At 67.0% G+C, this 11,413-nt stretch overlaps 1 protein-coding gene and 1 long non-coding RNA gene across 14 annotated transcripts in view; one reads left to right on the top strand and one right to left on the bottom strand.

Moving 5' to 3' along the window:
* Positions 1–10,457, top strand: part of CAMK2B (calcium/calmodulin dependent protein kinase II beta) — a 113,714-nt gene extending 103,257 nt beyond the window's left edge. For 7 of the 13 annotated variants that reach the window (XM_058296685.1, XM_058296689.2, XM_058296686.2 and 4 more), the window contains 5 exons: positions 842–955; positions 6,446–6,521; positions 6,668–6,762; positions 7,496–7,730; positions 8,303–10,457. In XM_058296685.1, coding sequence (XP_058152668.1) covers positions 842–955; positions 6,446–6,521; positions 6,668–6,762; positions 7,496–7,728 — 518 coding nt within the window. In that variant the 3' untranslated portion in view covers positions 7,729–7,730; positions 8,303–10,457. The remainder of the gene's footprint in view (positions 1–841; positions 956–6,445; positions 6,522–6,667; positions 6,763–7,495; positions 7,731–8,302) is intronic. The other 6 variants (XM_058296692.1, XM_058296695.1, XM_058296693.1 and 3 more) reach the window with 1 other exon arrangement.
* Positions 4,221–5,839, bottom strand: LOC139439012 (uncharacterized). The gene is made up of 2 exons (XR_011648779.1): positions 5,428–5,839; positions 4,221–4,527 (listed from the first exon to the last, which is right to left on the bottom strand). It is a non-coding gene; the product is annotated as an uncharacterized lncRNA (long non-coding RNA).
* Positions 10,458–11,413: the final 956 nt, after the last annotated feature.

Here is an 11,413-nt window from a genome sequence, read left to right on the forward strand (position 1 = left end):
CCCTCACCCCATGTTCCCCCCCGCTCTCCATCCCCCTCACCCCCTGTTCCCACCCCCTCCAGCCCCCACCCCCTCATCCCCTCACCCCATGTTCCCCCCCGCTCTCCATCCCCCTCCCCCCTGTTCCCACCCCCTCCAGCCCCCTCACCCCCCACTCGCCGTCCCCCTCGCCATGTTCCGTCCCCTGCAGCCCCCTCACCCCCGTGTCCCCGTCCCCTCATCCCCCTCGCCCCCTCATCCCCCTCGCCCCCGTGCCCCCGTCCCCTGATCCCTCTCACCCCTGTGTCCCCATCTCCTCCATCCCCCTTGCCCCCTCGCCCCCTCATCCCCCTCGCCCCCGTGCCCCCGTCCCCTGATCCCTCTCACCCCTGTGTCCCCATCTCCTCCATCCCCCTTGCCCCCTCATCCCCCTCACCCCCCCTTGCCCCCGTGTCCCCGTCCCCTCATCCCCCTCGCCCCCATGTTCCCGCCCCCATCCCCCTCGCCCCCCATTTTCCAGTCTCTTCCATCCACCTCCATTCCCCTCGTCCCCCGTGTTCTCGTCCCCTCATCGCCTTGCCCCCTCACCCCCCTCATCTCCCTTGCCCCCATGTTCCCGCCCCCTCCATCCCCCTCGCCCCCCATCCCCCTTGCCCCTCCCATGTTCCCGTCCCCCCCATCTCCCTTGCCCCCCATGTTCCTGTCCCCCCATCCCCCTTGTCCCCCCGTGTTCCCGTCCCCCTCGCCCCCTCGCCCCCTCGCCTCCCCCCCGCCTTCCGGCTTGGCTTCTCAGCCCCTTGGACTCCCCACTGTGTGTCCCTGCCTGCCACCTCGTGTTCACCTCTCGTCTGTTCCACCCCAGCCCCCAGGATCTCTGACATCCTGAGCTCGGTGAGGAGGGGCTCGGGGACCCCAGAAGCCGAGGGCCCCCCGCCCTGCCCGTCTCCTGCTCTCCTAGGCCCCCCGCCCGCCCCGTGTAAGTAGCCGTCCTGGGGCCTGCCGGCCGCTGGGCTTGAGGGTGGACCCGGCTCCCCGAGGCCTGAGGCGGCTGGCGGCTTGGGCCACGTGGGGTCCCAGACCCCGCTGTGGGGAGCCCGTGGCCGGCAGGAGGGGCGGGCAGCAGGACGGGGGCAGGGCGTGGGGCCCCGTGTCAAGGCGTGAACCACGGGCAAGTGCCATTGACCTCAGCGGACTGAAATCATGGTTCAAGTGTGTGTGTAGAATGAGAAAACAAGGGTCTGTAGTTAAACGGGGTCTCTCGGAACCAGGGTGATCGGGAACCTCCTTCCAAAGAGAAGTGGGGTGCTGGTAGCAGCGAGGGCAGAGGGACAGGCTCGGGAGCTGCTCTGCAGCCAGGAGCTGCTGGGGCGAGGAGGCTTGTCGGGGGACACTGCTTGACTCAGGGGCCTGGACTGCCGTGCTTGGGGGACTGCAAGGAAGAGAAGCAGTGTCTCCTTGGGGCTGAGGTCGGGCTGGGGTGCAGGGCTGGGGGGGCCAGGCTGGGGGGCTGGGGGAGGGGCAGAGCTGGGGGGGACAGGCAGGACAGTGAGAGGGCGGGCTGGGGGAGGAGCAGAGCTGGGGGGGCTGGGGGAGGTGCAGAGCTGGGGGCGACAGGCGGGACAGTGGGGGGCAGGCTGGGGGGCTGGGGAGATGCAGGGCTGGGGGGAAGGGGCCCCGCAGTGGGGGGGCTGGGTTGGGGGCAGGAGTTGGTGGAGGGGAGACAGGCAGGGCAGCCTGGCGGGGCCTGGGGCGCGAGGCGGGGGCAGTCTGAGCCACCTCCCCGGCGGGGGGGCCGCCTGGGCTCCCCGCCTGCCTGCCGACTCCCGGCCACCAGCGCAGTATCGCTTACAGGGATGGATGACATCTCGGGGCGCCGCCGCCCCCACTGCTGGGGAAACACCCGGCTGGGAGGTGGCGCTGAGGCCCTCCTGGAGAAGAGGCTGCCGGGCCGGGGGGCCCGGGATGGCCGGGGAGGGGCTGGGTGAGTACCGGGGTCCCCTGGGCTCTGCCAGGCCCCCGGCCAGGACTGGCGGCCGTGCTGAGGTGACAGGCGGGGCTGGGGGGTGCTGCTCCCAGTGGCCAGGGCAGAGGTGAGGGAACGGGGTGAAGCCCCCGGAGCAGGGAGGGGAGGGGTCCTGGGCGCACAGCCTGAGGCCCCCAGGGGCGTTGGTCTCCGCTGGCGCCTGTGGGGGCACGGCGGCTGCCGCGGCAGGGTCTTGGTGGGCTGGAGCAGTTGGAGGCGCGTCCCCAGTGTGGGTGCTGGCCCTGTAGGCGTGGGGGGTGCAGCCTGGAGGCCAGAGGCACAGAGGGGCAGCTCGGCCTGGGGCCGTCACAGAGGCCCGTTTTCTGCAGCGTCTCCGAGTACGACGTGGGCCAGGTGTCCCCGTTTCCTGGGTGGGGGTGACCTGTGGGGCCGCCGGGCCCACGGCCCTCCCTCTGGGCTTGCCCTGCAGCCCGGGGTGGGGTGGGCACTCTGGGGAGGGCTGGCACCCTCAGGCTGCCCCGAGGGGCGGGGGTCGGCGAGAGCTGGGTGGCGCTGGGGGCCTGGGGAGAGGCGCTGAGAGGAGCTGGCCCAGCGCGCAGACCCGCCGGGGACCGCCCCTCCTGTGCTCCCTCCACACCCTGAGGGGCTCAGCCCTTGACTTGATGGAGCGGATGGTGCCTCCAGCGCTTGGGGGGTCGTTGGGGAAGGGGCTGTCATCGCAGTTCGTGTGGCCCTGGGGCTGGGATGTGCCCGCAGGGGGCTGGGTGTGAGCCCACCTGGCACGGAGGAGGGCAGGGCAGCTCCCAGCTGAGGCAGCGGGTCCCTGCCCAGGGGGGCCCTGGTGGGGGCCCCCCACCCTTTTCTAGAGCAGGCTCCACCAGCTGTCGAAGCTGGGGGTGGCGGGTGCCCACAGCCGGGACAGCCAGGCCCGCACCCAGTCCCCCGCCGCCCCTTGGCCGCGCCCCCCCCCCCCCCGCCCCTGGCCGCACCCTCTGCCAGGCCTGCGCCGGGCTGCCCGGCCTCAGCTGACAGTCCGTCTCCGGGCACGGGGTCTCCACATTCCCGGGGTCACCACCTCCCCCAGGGGACCCCGCGGGCACCTTGCACTCCCCAGTCCCAGCCCCTGGGGCAGACAGACGTGACCCAGTGCTGTTTGCAGAAGCAAGGACTGGCGCCGCGCCGCGGTCAGACTGGCCTGTGACCCGGCGTCCGGCGCACGGTGCTGCCTGGCGACTCGAGCGGTGACACGCGTCTCCCCTGCAGTGTCCGATGTCTGTCTGCTGACTCCCAGCCCACGGTCCTTTAAAGTTGGTTTAAAACCCGTGTCTCCTCGCGAAGCAGCGGCTCCATTTCTCTGAGCCTGAGACGGCTGTAATTGGGCACCCGCGGGGCGTGGGGCCCCCAGGCAGGCTTCCCCCGCACTGATTAGGAAGGTGGGGGGATGACCCTGGCCTTCCCCACGGCCTGACGCCACCAGGCCCCCTGGGAGACACCGGGAGACGGCTGCCACGGCCCCCGGTAAGCCAGGGGAGCAGGGCGGTACCGTCGGCGGGCGCGGCTGGGGGAGGTGTCCCAGGCCGTGAGGGTGCCGAGGGGAGCCCCTTGCGCGGGGGAGCCGAGGGTGGACGTGGTCCCAAGGCGGAGCTGGGAGAGCAGGCGGGCAGCTGGGTGGGCAGAGGGCAGGAGCAGGCCTGCAGGGGAGGGCGGAGAGTGGCCTGGGTGGGGGCGGCTGTGGGAGGACGGGCCGGGCGTGCCAGTGTGCGCCCAGGGCCACAGCACAAGCAGAATGGCGCGGAAAGGAAAATTCTCGGTGCGGTTCAGGGTCCCCAGCTTTTTGGGGTGAGTCGTGGATCTGGCAGCATCCCCTCTAAAAGCAGGGGAGCCCTGCTCGGGGGCGGGGAAGAAGTGGGGAGCCCTGCCTGGGGGCGGGGAAGAAGTGGGGAGCCCTGCCTGGGGGTGGGGAAGGGGCCCATGGAGGGCAGAGGCCCGGGAGGGGCGGCTCCAGTTCTGACTGGCTGGCGTTAAGTTTCTAACTTACGTGGTGGGGGCTTTCGAAGCGGGGAGCAGTTAACGCAGACACCTCGTTGTACGGCACCGTGCGTTTTTTACAGACTAAGGTGTGTGGCGCCCCAGTGTTGAGCAAGCCTGTTGGCGCCGTTTTGTAACAGCGTGTTTCTCTGGGTCACGCTTTAATTAAGGTGTGCACATTGGTTTTTTAAGGTGTAATGTAATTGCACATGTAACAGACTCTGCTATAGTGTAAACGTAGCTTTTATGTGACTGGGAAACCAGAACACTCCTGTGGCTCGCTTTCTTGTGACGTTTGCGGTGTCGCGGTGGTCTGGAACCAGATGTGCAGTGTCTCCGGTCCTCGCCTGCTTGTCGGTAGTACGGCACTCGTGTGCTCTCTCCCGTCGTTGTTCCATTGAGGTATGTCCACACACCACACGGCACACCCAAGCCATGCACTCAGCCGCCTTCAGTAGAACCACCGGGCTGCACGTTCATCGCCACGGTCAGCTTTAGATGTTTTCAGGGGCGCTGGTCAGCATAACCACTCAGTGCTGCAAAAATGCAACTTGGTTGGGACTGCTCGGTCTTAGAAAGCCCTGCCCTTGGTCGGTTTTTATCTTTAAAAGAGCACCTGCCATATCTGGGAAAGGGACCATTGTGTTTTTAGCAGAGGCTCAGGGTGCTTCACGGGAGCCAGCGGGAAGCGGGGTTGGGGGTGGGGGCTGCAGACAGCAGGATGGGGTGGTGTGGGCAGGAGCTGGGGACAGGGCGGCCCACGGGGAGGGGCTCCAGGTGCCAGCTCCCCAGGGAGGGCGAGGTGAGTCTGGATGGGGCCGGGACGTCCCTAAACCCAAATGCGACGTGAGGGGACAGCCCAGGAGTGTCTTGACCCGGAGTCAGGAGAGCTGCTCTTCCCTCTGGGGCAGGCCTGTGAGAGCTGGAGGCAGGCTCCGGCTCAGGCACCGTGTGCACATGCGTGTGGCGCGCAAATGCATGCACGTGCCGCAAGCGTGCTCGGCCTCGCACGCATTTCCCGTGCCCCCGCGGTCCCCAGCTCCAGGCTGCCCCCTGCCGTGCTGCACGGGCACACCCGGGCACCCAGGCTCAGCACTCAGCGCCTCTCCCAGGAGGTGCCGGGGAGGGGGGCTGAGGCAGCCTGGGAGGCAAGGGGGGGCCCTGGCAGATTGGCCCCCCTCCAGAATGGAAATGTGTGTTTCTAGAACCCCTGCGGGCTGAGTCTCCGGGTACAGGGCATGGGGCTGCTCCTGGTGCATGGTGTCTAAAGAGGGAAAGCAGGCGGTGTCCCCTGTGCAGCACGCACTCGAGGCTGGGGGCACGGGCGGGCAGCTGCTCCCCCCCTCCCCGTGCATGTGTGTCTTGTCCCTGCCAATCGCCGTGCTGTGGCGTGTGCGCACACGTGGCCGTGCTTACGGACATCCTTGAGATAGCACCTGCTCTGGGGTCAGTGACTGGAGGACGGAGCTGAGGAGGGCAGGTCCGCAGGGTTCAAAAGGCCTCCGGTGGAGACTTCAGCCTGCAGGTGTGAGGGCCTATCGTGGGCTCCTTCTCCATGTGGAAGACGTTCGCAGAACACAGAGGGACTCACTGGTTTAACCCCTAAGGCCAAGGCCAGCGGCCAGGAGGCTGTCCTGGACGGGGAGCTGGAGGCGGGCTGGCCGGCTGGGAGGCAGGCTGAGGCAAGGGCGAGGCGGAGCTCCGGAGCCGCCCCAGCTGGGTGTTCCGGGGTCAGGCTGGCAGTGGAGGTCGCAGCCCCCCTGCTGTGCCTAGAAATGGGGAGACTTGGCTGATCTGAGGAGGGGGTGACCCCAGCGTGTGGGGTTCTTCGAGGAGCAGAGGCCCTTCCCGAAGAGCCGCCGCCCGCCTCCCTGGCCGCTCAGTGCAGCCCTGTGCACCCGCCTGCCCCCGCGCCCTCCCTGGGCATCTTCGTCTCCCCGCTGGAGCCTGGACCCAGCCCGGGGCCCGGAAGTTGCCGAGTGGCCTGGGCACAGAATCTCTGCTGAGCAGGAAAGGCCAGGCAGGCCGCGGGGGGCGGGAGCTACAAGGAGGAGAGCCAGCCCAGGCGGCCGCTTGGGGCAGCCAGGGCAGGGACCGTCGGGGACTTCCCCACACACACGTTTCCTGGACGGCTCGTAACGCGGGTGGCATGTTGCTGTCGTTGAAAATGCTTTATGGGAAGATGGAAGATAAAAACCTGTTGGGGGTGGGGGTCCTGGGGGGCTGGAGAGAGCAGCTCGGGCTGAACCATGCCAGGTAGGGGCGAGGGGGGTCGTTTCTGCATGGCTGCCGTCTGCAGCTGCACTGGGCACAGGGTCCCGTTCCTCTCTCGGGGAGGGTGGTGGGCTGTGGTAGGGGCGGGCATCCAAGGGTGGGAGGAGCCAGTTGCAGCTGCGGGCCAGTCTGAGGGTCCCGCGCCGAGGGGCCCTCACTGGACGGTATGTCTCCTTCCAGCCCGCAAGCAGGAAATCATCAAGATCACAGAGCAGCTCATTGAGGCCGTCAACAACGGCGACTTCGAGGCCTACGCGTGAGTCCTCCGAGGAGGAGGAGGGTCCTAGTGGGCCCCTGGCACAGGCCAGGCAGGCTGTGGGAGGGCCGCCCCTCTGTTCTTTTGCTGACTAGCAGGAAAAACCGGTATAGGATGGGGTCCCCTCATTTGTGTCCGTCCCCCAGGAAAATCTGCGACCCAGGCCTGACCTCCTTTGAGCCGGAAGCTCTGGGCAACCTGGTTGAAGGGATGGATTTCCACAGGTTCTACTTTGAGAACTGTGAGTGGGGACCCTGGGGGCACAGCCAGGTGGGGAGCCAGGTGGAGGGAGGGGAAGGCTTGTGGCTGTGCCCAAGCCCCACCTCTCTGGCCTTCCTGCGACAGGGCCGTGTCCAGCCCACAGATCACCTCTGGGAGGGGCCTGAGTCACTCCTGGAAACACCAAGCCCATTAGACCCGTGGGGGGATACGGCTGGCATGGGTGTGTTGCGGGGGGAGGGAGCTGGGACAGACCGTGGGAGGTGGTGGGGGGAGCCAGGCTGCAGAGGAGGGAAGTGGGGGAAGCCAGGCCAGCAGGGGGAGGTGGGGGGAGCCAGGCCAGCAGGGGGAGGTGGGGGGAGCCAGGCTGCAGAGGAGGGAAGTGGGGGAAGCCAGGCCAGCAGGGGGAGGTGGGGGGAGCCAGGCTGCAGAGGAGGGAAGTGGGGGAAGCCAGGCCAGCAGGGGGAGGTGGGGGGAGCCAGGCTGCAGAGGAGGGAAGTGGGGGAAGCCAGGCCAGCAGGGGGAGGTGGGGGGAGCCAGGCTGCAGAGGAGGGAAGTGGGGGAAGCCAGGCCAGCAGGGGGAGGTGGGGGGAGCCAGGCTGCAGAGGAGGGAAGTGGGGGAAGCCAGGCCAGCAGGGGGAGGTGGGGGGAGCCAGGCCACAGGGGGAGGTGGGGGAGCCAGGCCCGCGTCGGGCTCGGGGAGCAAGTGGGGTTGCTGGGCTGGCATGGTGCCCCAGCGGCCGCGCTCCCCGCAGTGCTCGCCAAGAACAGCAAGCCGATCCACACGACCATCCTGAACCCGCACGTGCACGTCATTGGTGAGGACGCGGCGTGCATCGCCTACATCCGCCTCACGCAGTACATCGATGGGCAGGGCCGGCCCCGCACCAGCCAGTCCGAGGAGACGCGCGTGTGGCACCGCCGCGACGGCAAGTGGCAGAATGTGCACTTCCACTGCTCGGGCGCGCCCGTAGCCCCGCTGCAGTGAAGGTGAGACCCCGCGGCCTGCACCCCGGGCCGGGGACGGGCGCTGCGACAGACCCCTTCAGGCCCCAGGGGCTCTTCTGAGGTTCCCAGGAGCTGCCAGAGGAGTGAGGGGCACTTGGGAGGGCAGCGGGCAGCTCCTCGAGCCCCATTTCCATACCCAAGAGGTGGCCCGGGCATGTGGCAGGACTTTCTAAAAGACTGGGGCAGTCAGCAGGGGACAGAGCCTTGTATGCTGGCAGGAGGCAGGACCCCTCCCCCGGAGCTCTGTGGCACAGCCCGTGGACACTGTGGCCCTGAGTGGTGGGCATGGGGTATGGGCAGAGGCTCCCCATTCCCAAGAGCCAGCAAAAACAGAACAGACCCGTTAGAACTCCATGAAATCAGTTGCACGAGTGGCGGTGCCGGGGCAGCATGGAGTTGCATCTGTTCTACGGGAGTGCTGCGTGTGACTGGGTAGTGACACCAAGAGCCCCGTTTCCTGAGCCGGCCCTCAGCGCCCGGTGCCCAGCTTGCTTAGGAAGGTGGCCCCTGCGCTTCTCGTGGTCCTCACTCACCCCCGCTCACCTCTGTTTCAGAGCCAGCCCCGTGGTCTCCTCCCGACAGAGTTGGTGTCTGGAGCCAAGCCGCCCTTCGGGCGCACGGCCTGCCTGTCGCATGTTCGTGTCCGCCTCGTCCCCTCCCCTGGTGCCTGTGTCTGCAGAAAAACCAAGACCAGATGTGATTTCTTTTTAAAAAACAAAATGACGGCAACTACAACCACCAAACAACAACAACAAAATTGACATCGGATGAAATGGGAAAAAAAACTAATGAAGGAAAAAAAAAAGCTGTAAAAATCACTGGCGTTTGTGGGGCTTTGAAACCAACCAGCCGCTCCTTCCCCACAGCTCCACGTGTGTCCGTCTCCCACTCTTCGGCTCCCGGGTGACCAGGTGTGGCAGTGAGATCGTCCGCAAGGCTCCACCCACTTCCGTTGACCCCCGTGTTGAACAGTGTTAGTTTGTTAGATAACACACACACACACACAAACATACACACACCCTAAGGTATTTTGCATTCTCTCTGCCAACGCATGGGCCTCTGCAGTGGTGTGCTTGCCAGTGGCTGTCGTGAGCTGTCAGGTGTTTTTTGGGAACGGGGCTGTGGGTGTCCCTCGGGCCTTCCCTTCTCTCTCCGCTAGTTGTGCCTGAGAGTTGCTGCTGTTCCTTCCTGCTTTCTTTCTTCCTTTCCTTCCTCTCGCCCGTTGTGCCCCCCTCCCTGGGCCCAGCATTCCCACCCACCCAGCCGTAGCTGACGAGCACCCACTGAGGGCCAGGCTGGCCCCTCCCACCCCTGGAGCTGCCCACGGGCCATGGCAGGCGTAGGTTGGGACCAGGAAGCTGGAGCAGGCTGGGACTGGCATTCCTGCCAGGGCCCAGGATCCCATCTTACGCTGGGAGGATGGAGACACCGTGGAGGAGACGGAGAGAGGCTGGGGACTTGGACTTGATTTGGCCCCAGTGTGGAAAGGGCTCCAGCTCTCCTTCCCGGGGGCTGGTGAGTGCACATATGGGGCACACTTGAACTTCAGACTTCTTGCCTGGCAAGTCGGCCAGGAGGACTCTGCCAGCCGAGCCGCAGCGTCAGCACACCTGGCCGTGAGGCGAAGGCCTTGGCCTGGCCTCTCTCCATCGGGGACACCTTTCTCTTCTCAGCCGTGCCCTGCTGGTCAGCAGCTTGTGGATCTGTGGCCCCGCCTGGCAGCCCTCTCACAGGCAGCCTGGAAGCAAGTTGAAGGGCTGGGGGTCCTGTCCCCGCCCAGTGCTGGAGGAGGCTGGGCGGGAGGTCAGCAGGTGGCACAGGAAGTGGCCGAGGGTCAGGAGGCGTGAAATCAGGTGCCCGCGCAGCTCCCTGGGCAGAAGTAGGCTGCTTTCAGCCCCAGGGCCGAAGGTGCTCCCGGGGCGGGAGTCAGGGGAGGCAGGACAGTGCTTGAACGTGGCCTTCGGGGTGCCGCCATCCTAGCCAGCACCCACCGGGCCCTGGGCGTCGGTGCCATCTGCAGAGGGTGTGCTGGGGCAGCGAGGAGGAGAAACTGTGTGTCCAGGGTGTGAGGCCAGGCTTGGACGCCTGGATGCCAGAGGTTGGAGGGGCTCCTGCGGGGATGACCGGCCATCGGCACTGAGCCCAGGGCACAGCTGAGTCTGGGCGAAGGTGACGAAGGGGACAGGCCTGTGTCCAGTGAGAAGAAGGGCCAACTTGAAGGCAAGGGTTCCCCCACCGGCCTGTCCACATGCGTTTTCAACATGGGTTTTCTTTACCCCCCCATCCTCCTCTGTTAGTGGACACCCCCGCCGCCTGCAGCTGTCCCCAGGGCGGGCCTGTCCTCCATGCAGGGACAGGGTCCCGCCCCGTGGCTGCACAGGACGTGCTGTGGACAAGCATGGGCCGGCGGCTGTCCCTCCCCATCCTAGAGCCCCCCTCCTGCCGCTCTCCTGGGCGCCAGCACGGGCCGCCTGGGGGCGACTGGGATTTTTTCTGGGTCTAGTCCTCATTGCATGACCTCTAAAGAGAACGCGCCGCCTGCACCGCCCCGGGCCGTGGGGCGCTGCAGAGGCCCGCTGGCCGCCCTTCCCCTCCTCTTTTTGCTGAGTTTCATTGTCTTTTCTTTCTGAGCCTTGTAAGTGTACAAAAAAATTTATTCTTATTTTGTTCTGTCTTGGGAAACTGCAAATAAAACAAGAACAGGACAAACTGCCTCCAGTGCGGCTTGGTTTGTGCCCGGGCCCTGCCGACCGCCCTGTCCCCACGCCTTCACCAGGCCTGGGGCGGCCGCAGCGGGGCGGGAGGGAGGGGCCGTCGAGGCAGGGCCGCGCCCACACCTCTGTGCCAGCCGGGCTGTTCACCGCTGCACCCCCGTCTCCGGGCCCCTGGGACGGAAGCCTGCCCTGTGCACCCCCACAGCCCAGAGCCGCCAAAACGGGGCAGGAGGGGGTCTCCAGGTGGGAAGAGCCTGGCGGCCGATGCATCCCTCTGCTGTGCATGGGGCACCCCTGTGCACCCGTGCGGGTGCGAGGTGAGCAGGGCTGGTGGCACGGCTCCTGGAGGCACCAGGCCATGGGCCATCAGGAGAGATGCGGCCGGCGGTGGGGCCCAGGCAGGACCTGCCCCCCCCAAACCCCTCGGACTGGCTTGGGGAGGGGGGAGGGCCGGGGACGGCGCTGCAGGCCAAGGCGAGGCCAGTCCGGCCCCACAGCCCTGTCCCCAATTCCCAGCTCCCCCTCATACTGGCCTTCCTTGGGCTCGGCTGCCCAGAAGAAGCACATCCTTCAACTGCTTGCTGCCCCTCTAGGGCACGGAGGACACCTTGGCCACCAAGTCCCACCAGGAGGCTTTGGGTGCGCCCGCCCACTGCCCTGGGGCCCTGCCAGGCCAGGGCCCCAGCGTCCCCGAGCAGACCCTGCCCTGCCCCTGAGATGCTTTACCCTCGGCAAGCAAGCCTCACCACCAGCCCCCGCCCCAGGCTGCACCCCATCTCCCAGGCTGGGGCCCCGAGCTCAGGCCCTGCCAGCTGCCTCTTCAGCCACCGACCTCTGCAACTTTCCCAAGGTGAAACCCAGGTGGGCTTCCAACACACCTCTCCTTGGCGGCCAAGGAACGCCTTGGCCCCGATCTGTCAAGTCCCAGGCACAGAGGAGCTCCACTGAAGA

The sequence above is a fragment of the Dasypus novemcinctus genome, chromosome 5 (genome assembly GCF_030445035.2).
Source record: "Dasypus novemcinctus isolate mDasNov1 chromosome 5, mDasNov1.1.hap2, whole genome shotgun sequence".
Lineage (NCBI taxonomy): Eukaryota > Metazoa > Chordata > Mammalia > Cingulata > Dasypodidae > Dasypus > Dasypus novemcinctus.